Below are 22,891 nucleotides of genomic sequence, written 5' to 3'. Positions count from 1 at the left end.
AGAAGGGCAAAATGGACATTTCCAAATTAATCTAATTTCTACTTTTTTTTCTCTAATTTTCTTTATTTTCCTCTCTCTCTCTCTCTCTCTCTCTCTCTCTCTCTCTTCTTCCTCTCTAGATCGACGACCACGAAACCTTGGAAACCCTAAGAGCCTTCTTCAGCTCCCTCACTTGCTCAGCCGCAAATCTCAGCCGCCCATTCCTCACCGCCTCTCTAGCAGCCTTTATTTTTTCGCTCATTTCCAGAATTGCCCTCACCAGCTCCAACAGCTCCCGCTTCTCCCTCGCCTCCTTCGTGGCGGCGCTCATCTGCTTCGTAATCTGGCCGATCACCGGGCGGTCGGAGAGTGAGGAGGTGAGAAGCTGAACGACGTCGTTGGAGATTTTACGGGAGTGGGAAACGGCGTCGTTGCAGAGGGAGAAGAGGTCGGCGAAGTCGTGGCGGTGAGAGAGGAGGTAGGATTGGATTTTGAACATGATTCTGAGGGAGTGGGCGTCGAGGCGTTGGATGAGGAGGCGGAGATCCAGTGTGGTGGGGTCGCTGAGGTCCTGGGCCACCGAGAGGAGGACGGCCGGGAATGGCCTGTCGGAGAGTCTCGGAGGAGCGGTTCTAAAACTCCGCAGCGAGTAATGGCAAAATTTCACCGAAGAGAGAGGGTTTGGGGTATGATGGAGGTGGTGGTATTCTGTGGGCGAGGACCGAATCGGAGCTGGAGGCCGACGGGCCAGCGAGCCCTAGCAGCAGCGGTTATGCCTGCAGGTGGGGTACCCCTGACCTCCGATCGCCGCTGCAGATCTCTGGTCCATCCTCAGGTAAACAATCACAGATACGTGCTGGGTTGGTTTTGTTATCTATTGGGAACTCTATTGTTTTGGGAGGCCTGTGATTTGGATGTGCCCAGAAAGAAGAGGTTTTGGGTGTAGAGAGAAGATTTGGGGGCCGGCCATTTCGGTTTGGGAGTGCTGCTGGTGAAGCTCCAGTCGAGATGTTCGACGATAGAGGATGTAGCGAACGAAATCGTTGCAGGCGGTGCGATTCCAGCTTTGGTGAAACATCTGCAAGCGCCGCCATCGACCGGAGTTTGATGGAGAATTTCAGTGGATAGTGGGAGCGTGTGAGGTGTGAACCCGAGAGAGAGAGAGAGAGAGAGAGAGAGAGAGACAGAGAAGAAAATAGAGAAAATTAGAGAAAAAAAATTAGAAATTAGATTAATTTGGAAATGTCCATTTTGCCCTTCTAAAATCTGAAAAGTGGGTCCCTGTGTCGGCTCCAACTTAGCACATGATGTCATCTTTCGAGCCAAATTCAAATTTTGGACGAGATTGATGCAATTTGAGAGATCAAGGATGAGTTTGATTAAAAAAAAAGATGAGGGACCAAACTGATGTTTGGCCTAAAGTTTGAGGGACTAAACTGAATTTAATCCAAAAATAAATAAAAAGACAAAAGTTACAATGACATCAAGATTGATGATATGATGAGAATGAAACCAATTCTTTTTAGTTTACCTTTATTGCCAAAAAATACAATGTCGAGTGCATTGCAAAGCTTGAATTGTGTTGGATAATAATGAACTGCGAAAATATGTAAGTGTAGGAAAAATATAGAAAAGTACATCTATACTCTATAATTCCCTCATACTCAACAAAAGCTGAAAAACAAATCATGTCTAACAATTGCTTCAATCAACAACTCACAAAATATTTCTTATTTAAACTTAGAAAGAGCGTGTGAAAGATTTAGTGAGACAACACTACTATCAGGCGAAATGTAACCAGAATTATGGTGACGTAACATATAACTTGTTCATATTACCAAATAGCAATTAAGCACGACTTCACATCTTTTGCATTTGACACGTTCTATCAAATCGTCACCTAAACAAATTTTCTCAAATGATAGCTAGCATTTTAAACTCTTGTTGCGGGGGCGGGGGCGGGGTATCCCCATTTGAAAATATCCCCAGATGGGGAATGGGGAAGAGGGGGAAACTTGAGGCGGGGGCGGGGGAATCCCCCGTTTGCTCATTCTTACATGCTGGTATGGATCCAAGTTTTCTCTCAATCCGTAAGGCTATTACTACAAAGGAGTTGACTTAAACTAATAAAATTTGCTTCTAAAATTGTAGAGTCACACGTACCTAAACTTTAAGGCACGTTTGATGTATCTAGATCCAGATCCGCATGTTGCGTAATGAACACGCTTGTACTTAATGGGGCCCTTCTCGTGAGCATTAACGAGAAATATCTTGTGTCCCTGGACCACAATAAAGTCATGCTATTAAATTTGGGTTAATTATTGTTCAATATAATTCAACAATATAATTTCAATCAAGCAAAGTTAACCATTTGTACTTAAAAAAATTTCTTTATGATTGCAACGTTCCTGTTTTTTATTATCAAATCACATGATTGAAGTTACAAGCATGATCGATATACATAATAGACCAAGAAACAATCAATTCCAGGTGAATTTGTCATGCTTAAGTTAAATCTAGCTCTATTTGCATGTCAATAGGTCCAACAAGCTGGGTAATAAATGAGTTAGCTAGTTGATTTTCATGTCTTAATTATTACTCATACTATTTCTCTCAAATATCAAAGTAACTTATGAAACCTATTTAATCAAATTGGATACCTCTTTGTCAATAGTGGCTAGGATAGTTGATGCTCTTAAGAATTTTTCCTTTGTATCTTTGTCAGCCTTTGCATCATTCGCTTTTGCCTTTAAAAAGTCAAACGCGAATTCTGCTACAGCTTCAATTGATGCACTTCCAGTACCGTCAAACTTCTCATGAATTGCTGTCTCCAAATCTTGAGATGCCCCGACATTCCCACACCTAGTCCCAACTATGTTGGGCAAAATGCCCCCAAAGTCCATATACTTGAAGGCTAGCTCTGTCGCGATCTGAAACATGAAATCATAATATTTCATGGTAAATGAACCCCATGGTTAGGATATAACAAACAATGAGAAACTTACATTGTACAGGATCTTTCTCGGATGTCCGCCTAGAATCAACATAAACAAATGTGCAAACACCATTGCTATACGCCAGGTTGGTAGTACCACGTATTCATCGTCTAAATCCTGCAATGATAAGGGAAAAAAAAAATGACTTAAAAATTATTAAATTATAGAGCTGTAAAACACACTCTTCGACTAAGTAACGTCTTTCTAAATGCCATAAGGGATCACTATCGACATAGGCAAGAGTAATATAAAGTAAAAGGCCAAAGCTGATGCTTGAAAACGAAAATACAAAAACCAACGTTGGGCTATTGGCATCATCATTTGTACTAAAGACATATTTTAGAGGCAACACAAACAGTAGAAGACTTAAACTTCAGTTCAATCATTTCATTGTAACCACAAAATAAAACGACTACAAATTAGTAATAATCTGAATAACGTACACCCAATGGCGGAGCTAGGATTTTAGAATGGGGTGGGCTAAAAATTGTTTTTTTTAAAAGTTTACTAATTCTTTTTACTTTTTTAAGTTTTACAAACCACATCTTATATTAAAGACATCAAACGATCAAATAGCTAACTGATTAAAAAAATGAACATTATAACGACGTTTGATAGAAAATTGATAACGGAAGTCTAAGACAAAAGAACGTACCTACTCATTTGCAAAAAAAATCAATATGAAATTGAATTCATTCTTCTTGGTTACTGTCTGGATCTTCCTCGTCTGAATCTTCCTCATTTGAATCTTCCTTGTCTGAATCTTTGTCTGAGTCTTGCATATTCTTATTCCCTAAACACACAATTAATTAAGATGAAAGTATTAGAAACTATGATCAGTGCTATGTGGCAGGATAATTATGGGACATTGCTATTCCTACTCCAGTTGCAATAACGTAGCAAATAGGTCATAGAATCATATAATATAATTTGGATTAGTTATGAACATCAATGCCAAGTAGTTTGAGCACTATGCCAAAAATGTCATCAGACGACAGAGGAGATCTGTCGTCTGATAAAAAAAAATTCTGTTGTCTAGTACGGTGCCGTCTCTTGGGCTATCAGACGACAGACTTCCTCTGTCGTCTAATTTATCATCAGACGACAGAAGGTTTTCAAGTCGTCTGTTGTCTGATTAAACCCAAGACATGTGTTCGATGAGTTCAGATGACAGTTATCTGTTGTTTGTAATGACTTACAATAACAGTTTTCTGTTGTTTGTTTTGTATTATAATAACAGTTAACTGTTATTTAAACTATCAACACAAGGCAATTATTTGTCGTTGTACATTCATTTAAGATACAATTATATGTTGTTGTTTTTGTTTTGAGTCAACAAAAGTTTATATATTTTTGTCTTTGTTTTTATTGTAAGGCCACAATTTTCTGTTGTTTGAGGGGAAAATAACTAATAGTTAACTGTTAGTTAAACTGCTAACACAAGACAATTATTTGTTGTTGTACATTCATTTAAGATACAATTATATGTCCTTGTTTTCGTTTCGAGTCAACAAAAGTTTATATATTTTTGTCTTTGTTTTTATTTTAAGGCCACAATTTTCTGTTGTTTGAGTGAGAAAATAACAACAGATTTTTTCTGAATTTGTTGTTCTTAAGTAGCTCCAACAACATATTTTGGCTTTAATTTAGTGTTTGCATGGTATTTCAGATGTCACATTTGTATTCCTATAATGATGTAAGCTGAAAACTACACAAATGGCATATATCATTGAATTATTCAATCTGTCATTACAGCCAACAGATACATCCACAATTGTTTCATACATAGACCTAATGAGCATCAGCTCAATAAACTCATAAGGCAAAAAACCACCATCGATCTAGAGCAACTATACTAATCTAGAGTGACCAAGTTGCAGAAGCTTTAATTTAGCCAATTATGTAACAGCTCTAATTCTTCAAGCAGATAATCCTCTAGAGATATCAGCTAATTGAGGCATCAAAGTTTTGAAGAGAAGAAAGCCATTGTTCCATATAATTCTTGCAATCTGCAGACAACACAAACACAGAAATTTAGCAAAGATGATATATTTCAAGAGCGAAACTTAGTACAGACACAATCGACCAGCTTCCTTTTTCCTTTTCCCTGCTCTTAATTCAAGAAGCAAGACACTTTCCTTACATCTGGCATTCTTTAAAAGACAATTACTTACTCCGGCAATGAAAGTTGGAAAATTAAACTAGACTTCAAGTACCATAACTTCCATACATAATTTTAATACAAAAAGAAGACCTAGAGGGCGACCCTACACAAGAGTAAGGATATATAGAAAGAACAAAGGAATTGAAGAGAAAGCACAATGGGGGTTTATACAAAATGCAACTTCAAAAACAAGTAACGTAAAAGCAAGACCCACATATAAGCATCAAACACAAAGCATAATCCAAATAGATGTTAAACAGAGATATACCCAATTTAATCAACCACACCTTAAATTCAAACTGAATTTACATTAAGAGTTAAATTGCACCACAAAAACAGCTCAGAATAATTTAAAAGATAATAAAACAGCAGCAAAAAATAAAAAAAGAGAGATAGATAAGATTACAAAGCTACTCAACCAATAATAAGTCAAGTTTTCATTCACTATCTTTTTATCCCTACTTATCCCTCTACCTCTCACTTCTCAGATTTTTGTCCCTAGACCCAGAGCATGAGAACTAGATTAGAAGAAATGTTTGTGTCCAGGTCGTGCTTCAAACCTTCAAGTACGTACATGTTTAAGTTCATTGCAGTAGGTTAGCATATAAGCCATTAGTCAGGAGGTACGTAATAAAGCGAAACCTCTCTACATCTACCATCCACAATATCATGCACTGAGGAACTACCTATAGTCCATTAGAGAAGTATGAACATCCTATTGGACATCTCCAATACTCCTCAGCAATGAAAATCAGCGTACGAGAGAGAGAGAGAGACAGCGAGAGAATGCTCATGAAGGTTACCTCCAGCAATGTTTCTTCCAATAGGCATATTCACAATAGCAGCAAGCAGAAGCAAAGACTGGTAATTCCGTTATTTCTGTATCAAGTGACCAACCACCAACTACTTACATAGAGATATAAAACAATAAAAGAACATCATTAAATCCAGAACACTAACATAGTGACTAAAACCAGAACTTTTTGTTTTTCATATCACTAACACATCAACTTGACATTAACATATATTGAAAGCTATCATTTGGGCAAGCAAAGAACTAAGTTGACAATAAACTACTAATCTGCACGCACACAACACAAACCAGCCAGGTACACATGCATTACATAACTGTGCTCTAATCAACCATTTCATCTATATGTATTGGCTTAAAGGAAGAGAGCCTTACCAAAAGTAGATGGGGACTTGGGTTTCGAGTTTAGACATGAAAGTGGACTGTTGGATGTAGATGATCAAGTAACCAACAAAATTAATAAAAATCAAATCTACATCACAAGAAACGAAAAAAGAGTCAATCAGCTTCATAAAGGACAATATAACAAAAACCACTATTTGGTACTTGTATAGATCACAAGGCAATAACAATATTTACCAAGTAGAGAATCTTTATTGGTCAAGATCACTGCTTCCCTATTATCAATCATGCATTATTATCAAAACCAAAATAAAAAGCACCCATAATCATTTGTATGATAATAAAAACTACCTAAAAACATTTAGCTTGCTTTTGTTTTCTAACAGCAGATGCTAATACTAAAGAAGAACTCATCAGCAGTCCTTTATCACGAAGAATGCCCACAATATGTGGACGAAATGGCTAGCCAAAACCACCTGAAACATATACCACTCAAAGAGTCAAAAAAATTACATGATTAAAATGAGTACACAGGGTATTCACAGTTTCTCAACCATGTCAATACTACAGTTTTCCAATTTGTTGCCTTTTGGATATTGCAATCTTGAATCATGAACCATAAACAATTGCAGCACAATAGAACCAACAAATTCACAATTCATATACCTACTAATTTTACAACTAACAGAAACTTGAAACCCTCACCCTTGACTCAGTACCTGAGCTTCTTAATACCCAATCTAGAATCAAACTTAGTTTGCACCCTCTTTCACAACCCATATGTCTAAATTCTTCTCCTTGTTCTCTCTTCAATCTCTGGTCTCAAAGAAAAGAAATAAAGCTATGTACCATTCCTAGATAAGTTTCTCGATGGGAAATAATAAAAAAAGTGAAAGGCAAAATGGTGGAAGAGATACTACATATATGTACTGAAGTAAACACATGGTCTCTAAAGAAAAACTAAATTCAAAACCATACTACATATATGAAAGTTTCCAGAAACATTTCTGTTAAAAAAACAATGACAAAAGACATGTCCAGAAGCTTGAAAGCAAAGGCAATGACTGAATGTTCTCAAAGTTTCAATATACACAATGATCTCCAAAATATGCCTCCCTTGTACCTTCTTAAAGATTAAGAATTACAATGCATGCATATGTATTTTAACAAAACAAATAACTCATACTATCATAAAAAGGGGTTTCCTACAACAGTAATGTAAAGAATTTCTGTTGAGTTGTTTTCAAATCTTTCCTCTTAAACATTATAAATTCCTTTATGTTTCCCTCTGATTGATGCAAATGAGCTTCAGCAAATGCAAAGAGAAGATTGTCATGGTGAAGTAAAAAAGGCAGTGTTCTTTATTAAAGGTCCAAAAGCCCCAGGCGCAGACAGTTTTCCACCTATTTATAGCATAAGCACTGAAACCTGCTTACTCTAGAGTTGATAACAATTTGGAAGAATGCACTACACCATCAAAAACTTGGTACCCAAAACTGCTATCCTGAGAGAATGTCCTTTCTAGACCCATCAGCTTATGTGAGACTTACTACAAGGTGATTTGGAATTGTTGGTGGCTAGATTTAAGACTACGTCAGGAAATTCATCAGCCCAATCAAGGGAGCTTTGTCCCTGGAAAAAATATTGCTGACAATATCATGGTTGCTCAAGAGTTGTGGCACAAGTGCAGGAATTCCAGTGGCTTCAAAGGTTTCTTTGCATGAGAATTGATCTCTCTAAGTCCTAAGATATGCTCTGCTGTTCTTTTGTTAAAATAGTAGTCAAGCTAATCATGCATTGTGTCACTTTAACTAGTTTTCAAAATTACAGAAATGGGGAGTTAACTAAATCTTTCAGAGCTGGTACAGGGACAGACCACGTGACCAGATATCACCTTATATGTTTGTCATTTGTATAGAAGATCTGTCTCACCTAATTACTTCTGCAGAGGAGAGTAGTCAATAGAAGACCAATGACCCTTACAAAAGACAGAACAATCAGAAAACTAAAGTTAAAAGGCATACAATCCACTCCAACCAAGACATAATCCTTACAAGAGACCACATTCAAAACCATACTCCCTCCTATAAGCTTGAATCCATTAAACAAAAAACAACTTAGATTCTTACAATTTAGAAACTTCTGAGATTATGAACAATTGGCGCAAAAGATGCCTAAAAAAAAATTGAATCACAAACCGAGCAGTTGAAGATCAATGCAAGGCAAAAGCTTGCATCCAATATGAATAAACTTGATACAAGGCATATAAACAATGACAACATTCAAATTCAGCTTATAGACATTTCACCAAGCAAGAACCACACATTAGATACACATTCCAAGAAATTTTGATACCTTATAAAAGTTCATAGATTGACTCGTTAGTCCCAAAAATCATGTACATTCACATCTCTAACCAAACTGATCAAAACTCGATCAATAAAATTCGGGTTTGCGAAAAAGCTAAAAAGAGCTAGAGGTCATGTACCTGCTCTTCTGCTTGTTGTTGAGTAGTCGTGTCATCAATGTCACCAACACCATCACCATCAACAAAATTCGTAAACTCCCTCTGCCAAAACACGTCAGAAAGTCTTGATATGAAGTCTCCATTCAACTGTCTTTCCTTGAAGAACGTCTGCAGCACGTCCTCTTCTGCAAGCTCACTCACTGGAACAGTGGAGTAGAACCCAGAAATGCAAAATGTTAAACAAAATAAACACAAGAAGCGTTTGAAGAGGTTTTATCTATGGAATCAAGGGGTCTTACCAGGAGATGGGCCTGTTTTGAGGGCCGAGAGAGATGGGTTTCTAGTGGAAAGTGAGCGATGAGGGATTGGAGGAGTTGCTGGGAATGAGGAGCACACAACCCTGAAAAGGGTCTCCATATTTCAGTGGCGAATGAACTATGAACAACAGCTTGGGAAACCAAACTCTCAATACCAGATAGGTTCTCCAGTGATAGAGAAAATCCAACGAAATATTGAACGAATCGGAATCCATCCAAGATTCTTCAATATAAGCTTTGTAATCTGCAGATGAAGAAATTTTCCACAAAATTTAACTTTACGGCTTTCGTTGATTGAGATCTTCCAGAAAAACCCCAAAACCAGAAGAACCCTAAAAGCCCAAATTAAAAAAAAACATTGTCTTTGAGAGAAAAGCCTTCCGGGGACTAGATCTGAACGGAGGGTTAAGCAGGAAGAGGAAGAGGTGGAGGCGATGTAGAGGTAAGGCCGTCCATGGCCTGGACGGTGTTCTCTTTCATGGCGTCACCATGGTACTTGACTACACTGGTCTTGGCCCTAAACTTCTGGATGAAGGGTAGGGATTCTGAGAGAATCTGGGGAGGCTGCAGGGTTTTGAGAAAGAAATTTATGGGAGAGATGGAGACAAAGAGAAAGGGGATTTTGTTGGTAAAGGAGAGAAAGAGAATGGGAGAGCGAACGAGCAGAGATGGGAAAAGAGAAAGAGAAGAGCCGTGGAAAAAACGCGAAGTCTTTCGCAACTAAGCCAAAAAGAAAAGGAAAAAAAATATAACTTACCTTATTCAGACAACACAATTTCTTAACTGTGTTGTTTGAATATCACTCTATTGACTATTCAGCTATAGGGTTTGGGCATTTGAGAGGGAAAAGCCTAAAATTTGTTGGAGGGAAGTCTGAAATTTCTGCTAGGGTTCAATATAGAAAATTTTCATCTTTTCAGACGACATTTAAGTGTCGTCTGAGTCTGACCATATCTTCAAAATGAAACAAGCATGGTTTCTCATTGTATTCAGACAACACATTTAATTTATGTGTCGTCTGAGCTTAGTCTGAAACACTCAGACGATAGAAAATGACCATTCTGTCGTCTGAACTCTGTTGTCTGATAGCTTTTTTGGCATAGTGGAGTAATGTCTCTGCATCTTTTAAACATTGATCACCAATGCCAAAACCAGGCCTTGTAAAAGTTAAATTAGCCCCTTGTTGGGAAGCAAATAGTTTTCTATATCAGAAAGTTTAGAGTTATAAGTTCCTTTTCCTTTTTTTTTTTTTACAAGGGATGAATTCATTAAAAATCAAGAAACGTACATAACAAACTGAAAAGCAAAGATACAAAAGCAAGAAATCTGCTTAAGAAACAAAGTTATAACTAATCTAAGTAGGAGCAGGAATAACGTCATAAAGGAGAATATGAGACAAAGTTTGGAATGCTTCAAAATTTTCAACCCTGAGGTAGAAGATTTGCCAAAAGAAAGAAAGAAAGAAAAAAAGCTATGAAAAGAATGCCAGATGCAAGTTTGGTTAGCAAGACTAGTATAGGTAATTGAATACCATAAACCTCACAACCAATTCTAGGTCTAAACCCCAAATTTAGTTGTTTTTATGTCAACAAACGAACAAGATAAATACGTACCTGTGTTCTTGTTGTAAGTATTGTTTAATTCCAATTAGCAAAGTAATTGGGAGGATGAAGATGAGAAGACGATGTTCTTTTTGGCTTTTGGTGTTTCACGTTTGGCGTGTTCTTGTGCTATTTTTTTTTTTAAATCTTTTGATCGTGTACGGTACTCCTTATTCTGCTATTCTTCTTCCTCTTTTATTTCTTTTTAGTAATTTTATTTTTTCTTTTAATGAAGAAAAGTTTAATCTTAGATTTGAAAATATAATGTCATGTCATTTGCCACGTCACTTTGTTGTTGTTGACATCATTCAAACAATAAATCTGAACCATTGAACATTTTAAAATCTAGTGGCTCACAAGGTATGTCAAAATTTGTGTAAAAAAATGTGTCCCTTGATCCGGACCCAATATATATATATATATATATATATTTATGTGTGTGTGTGTCCTTCTATTAGATGACATGTTGTATAAATTGTACATCTCACTCTCACTATTTGATTAGCAATCTTAAACAATATAGAAATATCTATACGAAGCCTAGTGCCGCAAGACCATTAGTCACAAAACTCACCTAAAGTACCCTTCCCGAGGTTCCCAGATAACATCTCACTTTTACAAAAATAGGAAAACCCATCGTTTGTATTTATGTAAGGCAGAGTCTTCTTATCATTGCTGACTATGTTGCTTCCACTGTAAAGTTACTTATTTTCGGTGACTGTCCATTCTTATCATTGCTTACTATGTTGCTTCCATTGTAAAGTAAACTTATTTTCAGTGACTGTCCATGCGGAATATCCTACCTCCACCACAATGGCTGGCACCTTTATTCTTTATAGAAAACACGGGTGTACGTTATTCAGATTATTACTAACTTGTAATCGTTTTATTTTGTAGTTACAATGAAATGATTGAACTGAAGTTTAAGTCTTCTACTGTTTGTGTTGCCTCTAAAATATGTCTTTAGTACAAATGATGATGCTTATAGCCCAACGTTGGTTTTTGTATTTTCGTTTTCAAGCATCAACTTTGGCCTTTTACTTTATATTACTCTTTCCTATGTCGATAGTGATCCCTTATGGCATTTAGAAAGACGTTACTTAGTCGAAGAGTGTGTTTTACAGCTCTATAATTTAATAACTTTCAAGTCATTTTCCCCCCTTATTATCGCAGGATTTAGACGATGAATATGTGGTACTACCAACCTGGCGTATAGCAATGGTGTTTGCACATTTGTTTATGTTGATTCTAGGCGGACATCCGAGAAAGATTCTATACAATGTAAGTTTCTCATTGTTTGTTATATCCTAACCATGGGGTTCATTTACCATGAAATATTATGATTTCATGTTTCAGATCGCGACAGAGCTAGCCTTCAAGTATATGGACTTTGGGGGCATTTTGCCCAACATAGTTGGGACTAGGTGTGGGAATGTCGGGGCATCTCGAGATTTGGAGACAGTAATTCATGAGAAGTTTGACGGTACTGGAAGTGCTTCAATTGAAGCTGTAGCAGAATTCGCGTTTGACTTTTTAAAGGCAAAAGCGAATGATGCAAAGGCTGACAAAGATACAAAGGAAAAATTCTTAAGAGCATTAACTATGCTAGCCATTATTGACAAAGAGGTATCCAATTTGATTAAATAGGTTTCATAAGTTACTTTGATATTTGAGAGAAATAGTATGAGTAATAATTAAGACATGAAAATCAACTAGCTAACTCATTTATTACCCAGCTTGTTGGACCTATCACTACTACACAAAGTGAATCACACGACATGTAACAGACGACATACGACATTTTGGTGTTGTCTGAGTTAGTCAGACGACATATTTGTTATATATGTCGTTTCTTCTCAAACTCAGCCAACACATTGTAATCAATTGGAGTTTGGTAAAATTGATAACTTTAAGACAATAGTTATTAGGACATGTGTTGTCTGAGAAATCAGAAAAAACAAAAAAGTTTAATTTATATTTATTTTTGTAGCCAAAACACAAATCCCTATCTAGCTCAATTCCCTCCCTTGGTCGTATCGAAACCAAACACTTCCCTCCCTTTCTTGAAAAAAATTAGGTCATTCTCCCTCCCTTTCGCTCTCACCATCTCACCATCTCAGCAGCCTATCGAAACCAGAAATCGATACACTCTCGCTCTCACTCTCACTCTCAGTCTTACTCTCTCTCGCTCTCGCTCTCGCCTCACTCTCTCTCTCCGCCTCTCACTCTCACTCTCTCTCCGCTCGAAGTCGCTACCTAGTCAGGTGGTTTACTCTCTCCGCTGCCTCAGCTCGAAGTCGCCGAAGCTTAAGGCCGCATCAACTCTGGTCGAGCTAGAGAATTGATTAGTCTACAGGTACTATATCCCTCTTTAATAGGGCCTTTGTTTGATTAGGGTTTGGAAATTTTCAATCTGGGTTTGTTGGGTATGATTGGGTTTGGGTTCTGACTCTCTCCAATATTGCTTCGTCCTCTCTCTCAATCATCACCCTCCATCTCTGTCTCTTTGATTTGATTTATTGACTGGGTTTTCTGATATTATTCAGTTCTCAATCATATTGACAGATTTAGTTCTTCAGCTTTTGATTTGATTTATTGACTGGGTTTTCTGAAATTTGTTTTTTTTTTTTTCTGGGTATATGAATGTTTGGGTTTATTGATTGGATGGTTGCTGCAAATCTGCAATTGCAAATGAAACTGGGTTTTATGTTTTCTGTGTTGTATTGGTTTGAGTTCAGATAGTGGAAAATCAACCTCTTGAGGTATTTAGAAAGCTCAATTTTAGTGGGTACCAAATGATGGAAATTGAAAACATTGGATGGTCTGATGCTGATACCGCTACCACATATTCTTAGCTGACTATGTAAAAGTGATGGGTTTTATTGCATTGTTGGTTTTGTTCTTTGTGTTTTCAATTGACGACTTATAAATTGGTCAAATTTCTAATGCGAAAATGAGTGATGGGAATGGCGTTGATGCTGCTATGTACTTATGCAGCTTTTCATGATTGTGCAGATATTGTATCTGATTGGATCATAATAATCACTTGCTACAAGTAAATGAGAGTGATGGTTGTTTAATGTTTAATCAAACAATTGCTGATTGTTCGTTTGATTTTTTGGAACATTGGATTATACCTGCGAGTTTGGGAAAAAAAAGAAGAGCAGCTGCAGCTTTGTTTTTAGATGAAAAGCAAGCAACTTTGTTTTATGTCAAGTCACTATTAGTGTTGTACTCGTGTAAAAAATAATAAAGAATGCTCTTTTAGTAGACTACTAGACTAGCAGTATGCCTTCTATAATTGTCATGAACTACATGATAGCAGTATAAATCATGAATATTCAAGATTCAATTATATTACTCTTTATATATTCTATAATTGTCATGAACTACATGATGGGAAACTGCCACTTGTAGACCTTGTAGTGTGAAGAGAGTAACATGCTTGGTTTGTCTTATCTTCTAATAGGTCGGGCTTCCCTTTGTATTTTTTGCTATGCTTGTCCTTCATCTTGTCAAGACTATTTGCCACACGTTTTGTTGAGTTGTGAGCATGGTCTGAAATAAAATAACTTGTATACCAAAGGACCTCTCCTTGTTATCTAACTTAAAAAAATGCAACTAATATAAACATGATACTTTATCAAAATAGAGATATACAGTGAATTCAATGGTTGCTTAATACTTTGCAGTAAGTGAATTGTGTGATTACTAGCATTAATTTGTTGCGCTGGAGCAAAGATGTGGTTATGATATTGATCTTGAAATTTGTTACCATGTTAGGTAGATTTGCCTAAAGTTCAAAGGGTTGAAGAAGGTCAGCTGGTGTTGGTTGGACTAAATTAAGCTTGCCATCCTTAAGGTATATCACTTATTTTCTTCTTTGGACATGAATGTATAAAAGGCCTCATGACTGTGGTTTGCTGCTTGTGGTTGTCAGTTATGTAATGTATATATATGCTTTATAATATGGCTTAATTATCCTTAGTCTATAAATATGGTAATGGCCGGTTTGGAAATTAAAAGAGAATATGTAGCAGTCTTCTAATATGCGACGTTTTATGTTTTGGTGGAATATGGAAACATTTGAATTGAATTGGCTTCTTCTGTTTTTTGGTTTTCTTCTTCTTTTAAAGTAGCTGCATTATGTTGATACATATATAAGATAATGCTTTTCGAACTTGGCAGATGTGAAGTTTTTTTTTTCTTTTTAATATGGATAAGTACTCGTGTATATATTGTGTTGATACATTAGAGAATGCTTTTTTAAGTTGTCTGAACTTAAGTTTGTTTTCTTTTTAAGATGGATAAGTCTTGGATGCATGCTGATAGGAGATCACATACATATAAGCTAGGTGTTCAGGAATTCCTTAAGTTTGCTGTAGAGAATGCAAGCGATATAGATCATATCTGCTGTCCCTGCGCTAAATGTGGGGGTACAGATGGGTTCTTATCAGCTAGGATGATAAAAGATCATCTATATTGGAATGGTATAGATGAGAGTTACAAAGATTGGGTATGGCACGGAGAACCTTCTAGGGCAACGATGAATGTCATTGAAGGGATATCTGAAGCTACTGTTGATATGGTAGAAGATGGAGATGGGGCAGATAATATAGGGCTGGAAAATCAGGGAGAAAATAGGGCTGGTGAGGATGAGCAGTTTATCGATAATGGTGAGGAAGAGCAGTTTGTTGATAATGGTGAGGATGAGCAGTTTTCAGCAGAATCGAATGACTTCATGAAGCTAGTTGAGGATGGAGATAAAGCTTTGTACCCTGGTTGTACGAAGCACACAAAATTAAATGCACTTATACAGACCTATAACCTTAAAGCAAAACATGGCATGTCTAATGTGTGCTATTCTGACATGTTGATCATGATCGCCATGTTTCTTCCTGAAGGTAATGAGATACCAAGTTCACATTATGAGGCCAAAAAGACTTTGGTTTCATTAGGAATGGACTACAAAAAGATACATGCATGTCCTAATGACTGCATTTTGTATAGAGGACAGCATACTGATGCAACTAGTTGTCCTACATGTGGGGAGTCAAGGTGGAAATTAGGGAAAGATAATATTGTGAAGCAAGGGGTACCCGGGAAGGTATTGTGGTACTTTCCCCCAATCCCAAGGTTTAAGCGCATGTTTCAGTCCACAAAAACTTCCAAAAGCCTAACTTGGCATGAGTATGAGAGGAGTAAGGATGAGTTTATGCGTCATCCGGCAGATTCCCCCACTTGGAAGTTAGTGGACCAAAAATGGCCAGACTTTGGCAATGACCCTAGGAACCTCAGACTCGCACTTTCATCCGATGGTTTCAATCCCCACAGCTCTTTGAGCAGTAGATATTCTTGCTGGCCAGTTATACTAGTTACGTATAACCTCCCACCATGGCTGTGCATGAAAAGGAAGTTCATGATGCTAACTATGCTGATTTCCGGACCTAAACAACCCGGAAATGACATTGATGTGTACTTGCAGCCCTTAGTTGATGATTTAAAAGCTTTGTGGGATGGGATAGATGGAGTGTATGATGCATTTAGAGGAGAATACTTCAAACTGAAAGCTGTTCTCTTTTGGACAATTAATGACTTTCCCGCTTATGGGAACTTGTCGGGTAGTGTCACTAAGGGATACAATGGCTGCCCTATATGTTGTGAGAACACAAAACCTCATCGGTTGTCTCATGGACAAAAGATGAGCCATATTGTTCACCGGAGATGGTTACCGCGCCATCATCCTTATAGAAGGCAAACTAAGGAGTTCAATAACCTACCGGAATATGAAACTGCCCCTGAACCTTTAAGTGGAGAAGAGGTCTTGCAAAGGGTTGAGGGGATGAACCGGCCATTCGGTAAAAAGAACCCTTCTCCAACATATAAGGGTCTAGAAGATGGAAGCAGACCTTGTTGGAAGAAGAAGTCCATATTCTTTGATCTTGAGTATTGGAAATTTCTTCCGGTTCGACATAATCTCGATGTCATGCACATTGAGAAGAATGTATGTGATAGCATTATCGGTACATTATTCAACATTCCTGGAAAAACAAAGGATGGAGTCGCTGCTAGGTTGGATATGGTAGATATGGGCATAAGGACTGGTTTGGCACCAGAACCTGGGAAAAAAAAAGACAAGCTGCCTTTGGCAACTTGGAATCTGCTGGTAGAAGAGAAAAGAGCAATGTGCATGTCTTTTTTCAGCATGAAGGGTCCTTACAGAATTTCCTCAAATATAAGGAATCTTGTTTCCTTGGATGACCTAAGGCTGGTGGGGCTCAAATCACATGATTGTCATATGGTCATGCAACATCTACTTCCTATTGCTATATGTTCAAGTTTAGAGAAGCCAGTCCGGTATGCAATCATTCGGTTTTGTTTGTTCTTTAAGGCTATATGCAGTAAAGTAATAGATGTTAGAGAGCTAAAAAAAATGCAAGAAGACCTAGTTCTGACAGTTTGTGAGCTTGAAAAGTATTTTCCACCTTCGTTTTTCGACATCATGATTCATCTCACAGTTCATCTTGTCAGAGAAGTTGAGCTTTGTGGACCAGTATTCTTTAGGTGGATGTACCCTTTTGAAAGGTACATGAAAACCCTCAAAGGCTATGTTAGAAATCGAAACCATCCAGAGGGTTGCATTGCTGAGTCCTATATTGCTGAAGAAGCCGTGGAATTTTGCTCAGAACGTGCACTTTCTGAGGATACAGTTGGCATCCCATCAGTAGGCATATTCGATGTAACTTGCAACAAACCCTTATCTGGTGCTACTATTGTATCTGTCTATGGAAGGGAGTTGGAGCTAGCACATCTATGTGTGTTACAGAATACAGAGGAAGCAAGACCATACTTCGAGTAAGTATACATTACACTTTCAATCTGTTGTTTACATTTGTACAGCTTTCCGCAGTTAAAAATGTTAGTTTTGATCACATTTATAATTTTGCAGAGAACATATGGAGATTTTGAAGCATACCTATCCAAGGTTCAAAAAAAATGAAAATTGGCTGACCAATAAGCAAAATTTAACTTTTGTTAGCTGGATAAAGGAGAGGGTACGTGTCGTTAACAAAAGTATCAATTTCATTATAGTAGTCTTCATTACTGGTTAATTTTTGAATAAGTGGCTGTGCATTAATATGTTTATATGTTTTCATAGGTTCTTGAAGAATTGGGCAATCCTAATCATGGTATCTCTGAAACTTTGAGGTGGATTGCAGATGGACCGAATCCGGATGTACCTACATTTTGTAGTTACATGGTCAATGGGGTTCATTTCAATACCAAGGAACGTGATAATGTTAGGAAAGTGCAAAATAGTGGTGTTTTCCTAAATGCTCGTGCTTTACAAGTATCTAGTGCGAAGGACAAAAACCCCAAACTGGATGATATGCAATTTTATGGGGTGATTACATCAATTTGGGAGATAGACTATCAACAGTTTAGAATCCCTGTGTTTAAGTGTGATTGGGTTGAAAATGCCAAGGGCATTATAGTAGATGAGTTTGGGTTTACGTTGGTAAACTTGAATAGGATAGGTCATGTGGCCGATCCATTTGTTTTAGGTAAGGATGTGAAACAAGTATGGTATGCATCTGACCCTCTTGATGATGATTGGTCAGTAGTTATTCAATGTCCTGATAGAGATTATGCCCACGATGGGGATGAAGAAGAAGAGCTTGACAATCTGGAACTTGAGCAGCAGCCCTTTGTAGCAAGAATGCCAGCAATTGAGTCGTATGACAATGCAGTTGGTGATGATGAGAACCGCTACTTGCGAGAAGGGAATGAAGGGATATGGGTTGATAAATGATAACTCTCGAAGTTATCTGTTTAAGTTAGGGATTTAACAAATCTCCCCTAAACCCATTTGTAGTATAGGCAGTTAATGTTGAGGCACTTTTAGCATGTGTAATGATCATTTTTTGATGATGTCTGATAATGTAAAATGGTTTAATTCTCATTTACTTATCTGATGTTATAAATATTAGGAACTTGATTGTATTTGCTTTTGTGTTTATTTTTGTATCGCAACACTTAATTATTATAAATAAAAAGCTTACTGTATTTGGTTTTCTGTTTTCAGATTATGGCACCTTCAACGCGAAGACCTTCATCTCAAGCACTAGCAATGGCTAAGAGAATGAGAGAAATTCAGTTGGGGACAAGGTGTACTACCAAGAGATCAAAGGGAACCAGTAAGGCTTCAGTACACGGTGCATCAAAGGCCTTGTCATTGAAGCGACGACGTCATTCGAAGGGTTCAAAAGCTGTCAGAAAAGAAGGACTGAAGTTGCTTAAACGAGGGTGTGTAACTATGTGTCGCATTGTGAGGCGAAAAATTATTGGAAAGAAGATGACAGTTAGCTTTAACGATAAAGGGGAACCTATAGGGAAAGCTGGTAAAGAAATGCAGTCATATATTGGGGTGTTAGCTCGCAAGAAGGTTGCAATCTCGAATCCTACATGGAACGATGTTTTAATGGAACATAAAAACAAAATCTGGGAAGGTGTAAAGGTATGATCCATATTTCCTAATTTTTGATCTTTTGGTATTTCTGATGTGTTGCAGATAATTCATGCTTACTTGTTCAGTTACTTATGCGTTGTTGGTTGCTATTTTCATGTATGTAGTTGGCGTTTCTGTTGCGTCCAGAACACAAAAGAATGGTTTTAATCTCAGCAGGACGGAAATGGAGAGAATTCAAAAGTCATTTGACTACCCGCTACATTCTCCCTTATAGGGATAACCTTGAAATGATCGAGTCTCGTCCAGAGGACTATCTTTTCATTAATCAACGGGATTGGGAGATTTTTGTAAAGGATAGGTTGTCTGACACATTCCTGGTAAGTAAGAACTATTTGGCAGTTACTGTTTTGTACATATTGATTGAGTGTTTACAAGTTAAGCATGTAATGAGTGGACCTTGTTATGTAGGAATTGCATGAGAAACAGAAAAAAAAAAAAGGGCCTTAAATAAGTATCCTCATCGGATGTCACGTAAAGGATACGCTGGATTGGAGGAAGAACTGGTTAGTAATCAGTTGCATGTTTCATGGTTTGTACATACTGATTTATTATACAATGGTATAAATATTGACTTGATCAATTTATATAGTCTGGATGTATGAGTGACTCTGAACTTGATCGTGCAACGATGTGGATTAAGGCACGTCAGGACAAGAATGGTGGGTTTAAAGATCCTTTGGTAGAGGAGAAGGCCAAAAAAATTGTAAGTAATTTCAATTTGGTTTGAGATCAGCCATTTGAATGTAATGTTACACCATCAATACTTATATATATATATATATATATATCTCACCCTCAAACACTTGTATTTTCAGGCTGCTTTGAAGAAAAAGGAGGTTGAGGGAGAGTTAAGCACTTCGGGTGCAGATGATGTGTTAACCTTAGCATTAGGAAATCCTGAAAATACTGGAGTAGTAAGAGGAGTGGGAGGTTGTGTGAGGAAATCTACATATTTTAACCTCCCAAAACGTCAAAAGCAAAGTGTTGAACAGACTGTTAGGTTAAGTGTTCAGAAGATAATGGAACAAGAGAGGGAGAAGATATTAGCAGAAGAACGAGCAATTTGGGAGGAGAGATTTAGGAGGTTACTAGAGAAGGTTGGTGCGAGTGCTTTGCAAACTGAGTCCCCCAAAGTTTCCACCCTTGACAAGCAAGTGGGTTCTGGACAAGGAAGTTGTTCAAATATATTGGAGAAAAATGTTGTGGGAACTGAAAAACTGATTTCTGCCACTGTTAAGAAGTCTTTGGATTTAGAACATCTTCAGGAGCCATCAAAAGAATCTTTGGAATTAAAACTTCCTCTTCAGGAGCCAGTAAAAGATGTGAATCCCATTAGTGGAGTGGAGTTGAATGCTACTGTGAAAGATGTCAAAAATAGTCAGGTGGTTGTTGATCTGGAAATCCAGAAGGGTTCAATTCAGGTAATTGTAAATGTGTTCTACATTAAACCATTACATCGTTAAGTTAGATGATGTGTTATGTTGCCATGTTACATTATTTGATCAACTATCTTATATAGTGCCTCATTATAACATTTTATCATTTTTAGGCACAAACAATTGGGGAAGAGTGCCGATTGGCTACAGGTTCAATCGATAATGTTGTAGCAATTGCAACAATTACAGAAGTCAATGGTGAAAACAATAGCCAGCTTATCCATGGTGTTCCATTGGGCAAGGGAAACAGGCGTGTGTCAATTGTCACTTCTCTAGTGGATGAAGCTAAGCTTCCATTTCCGATTAAAGATGAAATAGTGACTGTTCGAGATGCTATCGGGACTTATGTGGCCTGGCCTGAAAACCTTATAATTTTTCAATGCGAGTCTAAGGTAACAAATACTACTTATAACTTCATTTAAATGTACCTTAAAGTTAATTCTTGCTTTGATGACTTGTCCCTACTGATTTGTACCATTTTCTGTTACACAAGCAGACGACAGCAAAGAGTAAAGGATTGAAGAAGAGAAAAAGGGCAGATGAAGAGGAAGATATAGACACTGCATCACTGCCACCAACTACTCCTGCATCTCTTATTGCGGTATGCAATTGGGCCAAAGAAAGAATGAGAAATGCGCAAACAATTATCTGCGAGTTCGATGAAAAGATTTTCGGACATCCATCCAAAACTTTTATCTGCAAACATGATATTAATAATTTTGTTACCATGAAGGAAGTATCGGGCAGCTGCATAGGCATCTATATTCGGTAACCTACTCACATTAGTTGGAATTTACATATACGTGTCCTAAAACTTATGGTTTAATGTTTCATTCTTTCATTTGTAGCTACCTATATTGTGTGTTGAAAAAAACAAAAATGGTAGATATGGTTGGATTTCTGGACAATACAGATGTTGGTGCCATTGGGTGTGGCAGTCCAATTGAGCGTTCCCGTGCTATCGCCGATAGGCTAAAACGAGCAAAGCGTGGTCAGATTATTTTGGTGCCATATAACTCTGGGTATGTAATCTTCATACATTGGATACATGCATTCTGAAATTGATACGGTCCTGAATATATTGTGATTTGATGTCCATTGTCTTGAAATGTGAATTTTTTTTTTTTTCTGCTTTGAAGATGTCATTGGATGCTGACTGTACTCAGTCCTGAAGAAGACATTGTCTACTTCATGGATCCATTAAAGAGGAGACTCTGCACAGGAGAGTGGAAGAATATTGTTGATAAGTAAGTGGATGTTTTTAGTAGTAATGGACTTAATTTAAACTGATGTTTCAGCTGCATATTAACACAAATTTTCTGCTAATTTTAAAGTGGCATCAAAATACATAATGCTCAACTCAAGAGGCAAGGCAGAAAGGCAACTACTTGGAAAAACTGTGCGGTACGATTATGAAACCTTTTATGAAACAGTTTTTATAATTTTTGTTCCGAGAAGTTGGTTATTCCCGAATGAGTTTTGCCCATTGTTGGTATTTAATATACTTTTTTTAGGGTATTCCGGAGCAAAAGACGGACAAAGACTGTGGATATTATGTAATGAGATATATGAAGGAAATAGTGGAAGATAAGAGCTTAGATTTTTTCACCAAGGTAACTACAACTAGTTGAGGTTGCTTGGAATATAGTTACTGAAATTTTGGTTTCTGTTGTGTTTCATGTGTTTGGGTGAATATGACTTTTGGTTGGTGTTGGTTGCTTGGATTATGTCAAGGTTGTCCAGAATGCTTGAAATTTTGGTTGCTGTTGTTTTACATGTCTTCTGTTGAACAATGACATGTATATGTAATTTTTTGGTTAATGTCGATTGCTTGGAATGTCAGGAAAGTCCAAAATCCCTTAAATTTTGGTTGCTGTTGTTTTGAATGTGTTTTGGTGAATATGTCATATATATATATAATAACTGCATTTGCTGTTGGTTGCTTCGATTATGGTTATTGAAATTTTGATGTCAATTACTAAGTGGCAAGGTTGTCCAGAATACATAATGCTCAATGACAACTATATATAGATTCTTTTTGTAATTTTGTCCATTACTAACTACGTACAAACCAATTTATTTCAGTGGGAGAGAAGAGGCAAAGCAGCATATACCCAGGAAGATATTGATGTGGTCAGAAATGAGTGGGCAAAGTTTATTGTGAAGACATATATGTAAGCATTGTGCTTGGTACTTATGGAGCTATATCTTCTTTTTTAGTTGAGTTGAAACTTTGTTCTATGGATTT

At 37.2% G+C, this 22,891-nt stretch overlaps 2 protein-coding genes and 2 long non-coding RNA genes across 4 annotated transcripts; 2 read left to right on the top strand and 2 right to left on the bottom strand.

Annotated features, from left to right (window-relative positions):
- Positions 1-5,993: 5,993 nt before the first annotated feature.
- Positions 5,994-7,100, bottom strand: LOC133731599 (uncharacterized). The gene is made up of 3 exons (XR_009856728.1): positions 6,998-7,100; positions 6,530-6,562; positions 5,994-6,422 (listed from the first exon to the last, which is right to left on the bottom strand). It is a non-coding gene; the product is annotated as an uncharacterized LOC133731599 (long non-coding RNA).
- A 1,595-nt stretch (positions 7,101-8,695) lies between these two features.
- LOC133728869 (uncharacterized) lies at positions 8,696-9,257 on the bottom strand. The gene is made up of 2 exons (XM_062156298.1): positions 9,059-9,257; positions 8,696-8,959 (listed from the first exon to the last, which is right to left on the bottom strand). Exons 1-2 carry the CDS (start codon positions 9,174-9,176, stop codon positions 8,766-8,768), a joined length of 312 nt encoding a protein of 103 aa, XP_062012282.1. The 5' UTR covers positions 9,177-9,257; the 3' UTR covers positions 8,696-8,765.
- Positions 9,258-12,809: 3,552 nt separating this feature from the next.
- Positions 12,810-19,083, top strand: LOC133731558 (uncharacterized). The gene is made up of 3 exons (XR_009856714.1): positions 12,810-13,033; positions 14,461-14,539; positions 18,764-19,083. It is a non-coding gene; the product is annotated as an uncharacterized LOC133731558 (long non-coding RNA).
- Positions 19,084-21,403: 2,320 nt separating this feature from the next.
- Positions 21,404-22,891, top strand: LOC133731526 (uncharacterized). Its single transcript, XM_062158890.1, has 5 exons — positions 21,404-21,665; positions 21,783-21,890; positions 21,978-22,047; positions 22,158-22,256; positions 22,729-22,891. The coding sequence occupies exons 1-5, from the start codon at positions 21,469-21,471 to the stop codon at positions 22,819-22,821; spliced, it is 567 nt and encodes a 188-aa protein (XP_062014874.1). The 5' UTR covers positions 21,404-21,468; the 3' UTR covers positions 22,822-22,891.

The sequence above is a fragment of the Rosa rugosa genome, chromosome 2, assembly GCF_958449725.1.
Source record: "Rosa rugosa chromosome 2, drRosRugo1.1, whole genome shotgun sequence".
NCBI classification, from domain to species: Eukaryota; Viridiplantae; Streptophyta; class Magnoliopsida; order Rosales; family Rosaceae; genus Rosa; species Rosa rugosa.
Note: the sequence above shows the minus strand (reverse complement) of the source record. Positions and strands in the feature narration are given on the sequence as shown.

Excerpts from the sequence above, each read along its gene's own strand:
- LOC133728869 (XM_062156298.1), bottom strand. The coding sequence starts at position 9,176 with ATGGAGACCCTTTTCAGGGTTGTGTGCTCCTCATTCCCAGCAACTCCT. Across the intron at positions 8,960-9,058 it reads CAAAACAGGCCCATCTCCTG|TGAGTGAGCTTGCAGAAGAG; the intron begins GTAAGACCCCTT and ends CCACTGTTCCAG.
- LOC133731526 (XM_062158890.1), top strand. The coding sequence starts at position 21,469 with ATGTTTCATTCTTTCATTTGTAGCTACCTATATTGTGTGTTGAAAAAA. Across the intron at positions 22,048-22,157 it reads CTACTTGGAAAAACTGTGCG|GGTATTCCGGAGCAAAAGAC; the intron begins GTACGATTATGA and ends TACTTTTTTTAG. Across the intron at positions 22,257-22,728 it reads GCTTAGATTTTTTCACCAAG|TGGGAGAGAAGAGGCAAAGC; the intron begins GTAACTACAACT and ends AATTTATTTCAG.